Below are 9,335 nucleotides of genomic sequence, written 5' to 3'. Positions count from 1 at the left end.
AGGAATAGATTTACTGGCCTACTCTTGTTTGGTTCAACATACCCTGTTCCAAAGGAAGAGATGAATTGGCCTTCCCTTGTCTAGTTAAACATACCCTGTTCCAAAGGAGCAGATGTACTGGTCATCTAATGTTTATGATAAATGAGCAAAAGCTCACAGTATATTGTTTAACATGGTGATTCTCAGATCTGCTAGGCAGTCACTTGCTGTTTTTAAAAAACTTATATTTTGTTATACCCGCTGAGCATGAATTTCTTCTCGGTGATGGGGGCATTAAGGTTTACCCTTGTCCGTCTGTCCGAACGTACATTCCAAAATTGGCTTCCATTCTAGCAAGTTTGCCCTGGGAACAGTATATCTAATATATAAGTTCCTGGTTTGCCTCAACAAAATGTTATGAAACGTATACACAATGCTTATTACCACCAAACACAGAGCAAATTCGAATTTGGGTGACATGATTTTCACCGCATTTTGAGTTGTTCCTTTTTAAATGGAAAAACAATCGTATAAAACCTTAATCTTGAAGACGTTCAACATAAAATCAATCGTGGTCAGTAAAGCAGGCAAGACATTTCAGTGTTATTTATTCATTCTGTTTAGATTATCAAGAATTATGCCCCTTTGACCCTCTTCAGAACCAAACTTGTCATAAGAAGTCCTACAAGTTTCTTCACGAAACTTTGTATATTTTTAAATACTTATACATAGATGTGCGTGCAGTGGCGTAGCAAGGCCTTTTTTAAGTGTACGCCCGAACCTCGGCGAGTGGTCTGGATCCAGGGTGTAGCTCTGAAAGGGGCTCCTGTGGGGGACCCCCGGACCCCCACGGAAGCTCACGCGTTAACGAGAAAGAGATACAGGAGATGTGAGGTGAAAGTGCAAACCACATATCGTATCACAGCTTCCATAGAAATATAAAAAAGAAAACTTAATGAAAATGTTGTCCTTCATTTTTTTAGTTGTAATCTCTGTCCTGCATTTTTATTTTTCATTCTATTCGGTCCTGCCTTTTTTTCAAATTTCATCCTAGCCCTTTTTCCTTCAGTATGGCCACGAAGTGGTATATTCTGTTTTCACAAAGGATTATTACATCAACTATTTTTGAAAGTATATGTCGGTTTTTTGTTAGAATCTCATGATGAAAGGATGACAGTGGAGAACTTGAGAAGCTATTGACTTGGATATTGAATTTGCAACATCCAAAACGTCTTGTAAAAATTTTACACAATAATGGTGAGAAGAATCATCTTCCAGGTGTTGTTTTACATGTGACAAGTTTGACCAGTCATTTACAGGAGACAAAATTCAAAATTATTTTATTTTCATATCACATGTCGTTTGGCAAAAATAGTACAATAAACGTTTTACCTAGTTAAATCCTTAATGCTGTCTCCTTGGCTTCAGACTATCAGACACCACCACTTTCATTGTTAACAAGATTTTGTATATAATAAATTGCTTTGAACAATAGGAAATTGAGTAGAATTCACAGTAGATTCAGACTTTGACAGAAAATGAATAAATATGTAATATTATATCATTTGATTCAAAAAGTTAATGTCGTCATTGAAGATAATATTACCAGCCTCATGTGCTTTTAACCAATTATTTTAATTTATTAAGATTAAATTTTTTTTTCAAAATTCATGTGTACGCCCGGGCGTTTTGACGTAAACGTAGCTACGCGCCTGGCGTGTTAGTAGCATGCTCTAGGCTATTGAGTTTTCTTAGAGCATTCGTCTTTGAGCTTAGAAATTTTCTTCCCCAAGAGTTCCGACAGTCTTGTTATTTTCGCATAGGTTTGATTCACTTCAAACTATGTAGAATAATTTATCATGATATGCAAATATTACCGGGTCGATACCTCTGCTGGTGGACTATCAGTTCCCGAGGGTATCATCAGCTCAGTAGTCAGTACTTCGAATTGTTGCCTTAAGGATTTTTTATCCTTTTTATAACCGAACTAGTAATTACAACTTCTATATAGTGCATGGTTTGTCGTATCTAGAAAGTAGTACATTTTTTGATTCTTAAATGCAGATGTTCACGTGGGTATGATGTTCCTATCAATAGAGCTTTCTTGGTATCATGCCCCTTTCACCTTCGAAAGTTTAGCCTTGTCCAACACCATATATGCAACTCCTGCATATTTTGTCGTTTTTACAGGAAAAAATATATATTGTTAGACCCTGATCTGCAGCGAAATTTAAGTTCTGTCCAGCTCCTACTTTTTTATTGCAACTCCTCAAAGATGGTTCATTATATTTATATAAAACTAAGTATATTGTTATATCCTGATAATCAAATATGCATGTATAAAGGATGTGCATGCATCCGAGACAAAATTAAAGATAACACTAAAAACGTCCAATATCAACTTTTTCTATTTCCTATATTTCCGTCACTGACATACTCAGTCAATCCAGGATGCGGAGGGTATTACTCCAGTTTAGTGGATAGTTTTAGCTCAACCTGTCTAGCCTGTATTTCCGTCACTGGCATACTCAGTCAATCCAGGATGCGGAGGATATTACTCCAGTCTAGTGGATAGTTCTAGTTCAACCTGTCCAGCCTGTATTTCAGTTACTGGCATACTCAGTCAATCCAGGATGCGGAGGATATTACTCTAGTCTAGTGGATAGTTCTAGTTCAACCTGTCTAGCCTGTATTTCCGTCACTGGCATACTCCGTCAATCCAGGATGCGGAGGATATTACTGCAGTCTAGTGGATAGTTCTTGTTCAATCTGTCTAGCCTGTAATTCCGTCACTGGCATAAGCAATCAATCCAAGATACGGAGGCTATTACTCCAGTTTGTGGTTAGTTTTAGTTCAACCTGTCTAGCCAGTATTTCCGTCACAGGCATAGTCAGTCAATCTAGGATACAGAGGGTATTACTCCGGTTTAGTGGATAGTTCTAGTTCAACCTGTATAGCCTGTATTGCACACTTTTGTTTGAGTCTACCCAATCTGATTTTAACCGCTGGTTTCCTCAAAGTATTAGCAGAAATACATTACTAGAGTTCTGGTATCAGCTATATCCATCTCGACAAGAATTAGTAGACCGTTCTTGTCCTTGATTTCCTTACGACCAGGCTTTCAAAATTGTGTTATCATTCTGCTGGAGGCTCCTTGTACTGTCTGCTGCCTCTTGGGTGTGTGTTGTCAACAACTCTTTTCAAAATCCGAGCATGGCTGCTAGTATATGTGCTCCTCGGGCATAATTCTTAGAAGGTAGAAAAGATGCCAAATCATAAGTCCGATAAAAACAAACAACGCCATGGCCAAAAAAGAAAAACGACGTAAAAACAACAATAACAAAAGACTATACAGAAAACTAAAGATTGAGCAACACTAACCCATGTGATCCAGAAGGGTAACCAGTTCATGGTCACGGGGAGTACTAGTGGCACCCGTCAAGTCATAATACTATATCTGTATTTCTTTCCTTGGATGCTTTTTTTGCTATGTGCAGTTTTGGACCGTGTGTGCTATCTGTGAGAAACTTATTGTTTGTCATAGGTTGGACGTTTCTGTGTCCATTACTTAGGTCATCGGTGTTTGCATACCTGTCTGTCTTACTCCTGATTCCACCAACCTTACATACTTCTAAAGTTTTTAACCATTTTCAAATGCACAGAATAACTAGTATATGGGATCCATACGAGGGTTTGTGACACTACTGATCAGAGTCCAAGCGCATCTGCTAGGACCTGTCTGACGATAGCTTTTACTTGTATTCCCCATTCACATAGTTGTATTGATATTGTGTCCCAGTACAGTTAGAAATTTCTGAACCCATCTATATTCCAATCTTTTAACTCTGGACTCCATCCGTGTGTGTAACTTGGCTACAAGCTTTGAGAATTGCCTGTCCGGGGTAATATTACCTCTCATATCTCAAAACCACTCCGCGTACACGTTAAAGCTCAGCTTTATTTTTTAGATGAAATCTGCCTGTTATCACTGATGAGCGCCATTGTTACTAACGTGTCTCTCCTTCTCCTTCAGAAACATATCCTTCCCTTCCCTTTTATCCATCATGTACATTAATTTTTTACGATGCAATTCTAGGACCTACACGTGGTTACTAGAAGTCACTATATTCACCACGAAGTTTATCCTGGACATTTTGTTAAATTATAATGTGCAGACTAAATGAATGAACAAACTTTAAACTTTCTTCAAATCAAAATCAAAATTCAACCTTTTATTTGACATTAAAATGTCATAACTTCTGAGGGGAAAAAAATGATCACTGTGATTAAATATGGTAATTTTGTTTTTATTCTATGATTTGTTTTCATTGTAACTTTTTACCAGAACCTGGGAACGATAGAAGAATTGCCAGCATTTGTCTCAGTCAGAACATTTTCATGCAAACTTATCAATCGCGGAGAATGTGCAAAACATTTCATTTGCATGCAAGTTTTGCAAGGGCGATCAAAATAGCTGTTTTTAGTTTTTCTGCAAGGAAGGTGAGAATATTTTCTGTTAGAATTTTCATTTGTAATTTTTACTTGTTTATTGCTATAGTTTCAACTCGTTCAGGAGAAAAACATCCAACAACGGCCATTTGTAACTTTTGATTTGGTTTTTTATATTTCCGCGCTTTTTTCTGATTCTTTGCAATAAGTTGGACCAATTGCCGAAAGTAAGAGATTTTCTGAGCATTGTATGCACGACACATTTTTCTTATTTGTTTATGTATTTTGTTAAGATTCATTTTGCGGCCCGGTTTACCTTTACCTGTTCTGAAATCATACCGTCATCTGCAGAGAAAACAAACGGAACATTTTAGGTCTTGCTTCAAACTATAACTTAGCTATGTTGTGTATTTCTACTGAAAAACTGACCAGGAAACACTAACATTTCAAAACATTACGGTCGTTGGTTACTTCTAAACGTTAAGCCTTTTTTAAAGGTATACGCGATATCCCATTCCCCTAAAATTTAGAACCGACGATTTAAATATCCCTTTATCCCTGCATAACTGCAGAGTCTGGGACATGATATATTTTTAGTAATACTATTCGCAGCCCATACTGATTTACTCGCACACTTAGTCTTTTAAATATAGCCTATGTGATACCCCATATTTCAAAATCACTTGTAAAAAAGCGAACTCTACTCATCAACAATGCTTTAACTTGTAATACTATTAACTTTACAGTTTCGAGATGAATAAAATCTCGAAGTTTAAAATATCAGTTTGTACAGGTCGTGAGAAACAAGTCTGTTGCCAGTTACACAAATCACACACTTCTAACAGTTGGTTTGTTTTCGGCACTGTGTGATTTTTAAGTTTGATAAATATAACGTTAATTTTGTCACCTTTGTTCTCTTATACAACACAGACCAGGTGCCCTCTAATTGGTAACGGACAATACCTTCATTATTGATTCTCTTTTCGGTAACGGTAAACTGTATCGATCGCACGTGTTACGTTCAGGTCACGCCTGTTTACCATATTTAGCACTCTACCTGGATCTTTTGTCCCGTTAGCGGCACGCGACCAGATGACATCTGTTATATTGTCAACAAAACAGGTGAAAATGACATGAAAGAAAAAGTGTCGGAAATATCTGCATATGTTAATGACAAGTTACAAAAGCATTTATTCATTTTGTTGTGTTTAATATTTAATCCACTTTAGATACCATTTATCAACCTTTCTTGGACATGTAATATTGTCAACAGACCGTTTATTCCCGCATGCCAGCTACACACTATACCACTTGAAGGGAATTCGTTTTTTTTTTATATTAATATTTACACTTTATGCACTATGCAAAGACATATGCTTGATATTTTCATGTTTTCCACATTTGAAAACATTTCAAAGATTACTGATGTTAGTAAAAAAAATATGTTATTAATACATGTAGACTTCTGGTAATAGCTGACAACCGAAAAATTATTTTTATTTCCCGGAAACCAGAATTTTTATTTCCCGGAAACCAGAATTGAGTAGAAAATACACCTTTAAACTGGCTGAAAATATTTGAAAAATAATTAATAGAAAAAACATGTAAATAACTTTAGGTAAACATCTGAATAATTTTGATGTGTTGATTATCTGCAGAAAGGGGACTTCTATATATTAGCCTGAGAACCTTGCTCGCTATTTGACGAGAAGCACAGATCGGGCCTGGATGTCCGGCTCTTACAGATAGAAGAAGACGCAAAGCTTTAGGGGACATTTTTAGAGCCATAGTGAATACCATCGAACCCAACAAATTGTACTCCTGTTTATGAGTGCATGGGGCTAAAAATTCACATTTTAACTGAATTATTTTTTGTGTTTGTTTAACAGAAGTGTGTGACAGGGACACACGAAATCGGGTATTTTAAGCATAATGTTTAAAGATGAAAGGACGATATCGGATTACGACAAATCACTTAACCCCCTACCCTTTTCCAGAAAACCACATCTGGTGTATGTCTTCTCTCACGCTGGGTAGAATTAATAAGATAAGTAGACACTTCCTGACATACCCGATAATATTATCTAATCAAATACTACGACAATTGTTGTTTACATTTTTTTCCTTTCTACGCTATTTTTTCTGTAAACGTTTAATAAAGGCATATTTTTTTCTTTCTTTTCATAATATATTACAAAATAAATCTACTCTTTTAAAATGAAGAGAATGTAACCATTAATTTTGCGATCACAATGAGTCACAATATTTTCATTCTAAACGCATTTGTTACAATCAATTTTGAAGCCTACACGGGAAAAAATGAGGTTTCATAATTTCTTTTTACATTATGAGAAATTAACCCATCATAACAATTGTTTGATTTGCTTATTTAATTCTTCATATTCGTTGTCCTTTCCTCTCTCTTTCTTCCTCTTTTTCTTTATTGTATTGTATTATTTTTTTTTAACATTTTTATTTTATCAATCAATTAATATTATTTATATTCATATTTTTAATTAATTCATAGCGAGATATGAATATAATAAAGCGTGTTACAAATCATAAAAGTTAGGGGAAATCGAACAGCTGTTAACGATCAATAGCCCACCCTTTGTCTCGGTAGACCAATCACGGGGATCGATTGACGGGGCCACCGCACGTGGCCGTCGCGAGAGCTTGTTTGTATTAAGATTATTAAACCAGGGGATGATAACGGCATTATTGAATGGTAGCGAATATTTTCTTTGTGTTCACAATAGACATGTGATACTCGGGGAATATAACGGTCGATGACAACTGTCGCTGTTATAAGAGGGATTTGACAGTTCAAATTTAAAACATTCGATTTGGATATCTTGAAGGTTTAAGTTCGTTGTTTGCTACTGAAACGATTTGTAACCAATATTTACGATAAACATTGAGATTTATTGGGAGAGAGATTTTATGATTATGAGTGTATTGATTTAACGTGACGTTAGCATTACAAGTATTGATCCGGAGGATGGTATGTACTCGACATCAGATCATCCAAGATGGATGCGAGGAACAATGGACCTGGAATAAAAAGGATAAATCTCACGAAGTCAAGGTACAAGGAAAAAGATACTTAACTGCACACTTCCACCCTAACTGGTCTAATGGTACGGCGGGTGTCCGAGGCAGTGTACCACTTAATTATGGAAGACATTACTGGGAAATCAAGGTATCGCAGAGAATCTTTGGAACCAGTATGATGTTTGGAATAGGAACAAGACGTGCTAGATTACATGTAGATTCATTTGTTAATATGTTAGGAGAAGATGAACACAGTTGGGGACTTTCGCATAAAGGACTTCTTTGGCATAACGGACAGTGTAAAGAATTCACGAAACCTTTCACAGAAAACCAAGCTACTACTTTGGGAATGCTTTTTGATTGGTTCGAAGGAACTTTAACATATTTCAAGGACGGTGTGAGTCTCGGTGTTGCTTTTACAGGACTGAACAATATTGAAGAGGACTTATTTCCTTTAGTTTCGTCAACTGCGGCCAAAACAGAGATGACGTTAGGAATTCGTCGTCGAGCGTACTTAAGTTTACAAGACCGATGCCGTGCGACGATTCTGTCCAGTGTAAAGAGACAAAACGAAATTGACATTCTCCCTCTACCAAAAACGATCAAAAGATTCTTGAAAAATTATAACAACAGTACATGTAGGTAACAAATGTAGCATGTTTTTATTTGATGAAAAGTTCTATTATGTTTAAACTATTTTTTTATGGTTATTCTTATTTTCAATGCAATCAGCAAATTCTTGAAAATCTCAAATTTCATATTTTCGAATTTCATTTTTATATCTTAATACAATTCTAATTTCATCCAATTTAATTGTTCACATTATTCATAATTTAGAAGAAGTCACGGTATTGAACAACACAGCGACAAGTCCGTTATAAACTATATCGATTAATCGTGCCAGCTGCTGCATAATTCATGCACATACAGTAATAAAAATATTTGACTTCTTTGTTTGAACATAACACAGATTTATAGTAGACATAACTATTTTTTTTATGTGATTGTACATTTAAGTAATTTTAATTTATTTAATTTATATTATTGAATACGAAATGTGTTAATATTTCAATTTGGATGAGTTAATCTAGTCATTGTGATAACTTATTTAATCAGAACGAGTGAGGAGTGCGCGCGTGTGTATGTGTGAGTGTGTTTTCTGAGATAAAATGTATGGTTGAATGTATGTAAATTAAGAACGGATAGAAATGTTGCATAGTATGTCTGTGTTTTGAAGATGAAAACGAATATTGATGAATAAAAGCGCTGACAGGAAGAGATGTGTGATTGTTTGATTGATTTTATTTATTATTGAACGGATCTACAGAAATCCTATTGTAATCTAATTATTTTGTGTGATGTTCTAGAATCTCGGGCTGGGACCCAGTGCAATACGAACAAATTCATTCTTCATTGTGTTATAAGGTTTTCAACATGATCTCATGAGTAGGTTATGTATATATTTATAGATTATTTATTGTTGTCATGGAAATCATGTTGTACTTCATTGATACATGTATCCTACTTTATTTCGGTTTTCAAAGTATTTCCCTCTGTGATATTGTTTCATTTCTTTGTATTCAAACATCCAATGTTTTTTTTTCTAAATTTCGTTTTCCTCCAATTTTCGGTTAATTTTGAAGAAAGGTCAAATGGAAATATAAAGAACAAATGCTTGAGGTTGTCATTTCCTTTTTCTTCGTTGAAAACGGGTGAATTTTGTATTTTCGATAAAAGGAAAAAGTAGTTGATTTAAATTTGAACGAATGTTGAAACCTTAACATGAAAATGTATTTTGCTATATTTATAAGATTTTGTGTACTTATTATGTTGTAATACAATATGAAACTTA

General features: G+C 35.2%; 1 protein-coding gene across 1 annotated transcript; it reads left to right on the top strand.

Annotated features, from left to right (window-relative positions):
- The first annotated feature begins 7,061 nt into the window (after positions 1–7,061).
- On the top strand, positions 7,062–9,335 carry LOC127734398 (SPRY domain-containing SOCS box protein 3-like). The gene has a single exon (XM_052244253.1). The coding sequence runs from the start codon at positions 7,431–7,433 to the stop codon at positions 8,127–8,129; it is 699 nt and encodes a 232-aa protein (XP_052100213.1). The 5' UTR covers positions 7,062–7,430; the 3' UTR covers positions 8,130–9,335.

The sequence above is a fragment of the Mytilus californianus genome, unplaced genomic scaffold (assembly GCF_021869535.1).
Source record: "Mytilus californianus isolate M0D057914Y unplaced genomic scaffold, xbMytCali1.0.p SCAF_1, whole genome shotgun sequence".
Taxonomy (NCBI): domain Eukaryota; kingdom Metazoa; phylum Mollusca; class Bivalvia; order Mytilida; family Mytilidae; genus Mytilus; species Mytilus californianus.
The sequence above is the reverse complement of the archived record's forward strand: the minus strand, read 5'-3'. Positions and strand labels throughout refer to the sequence as shown.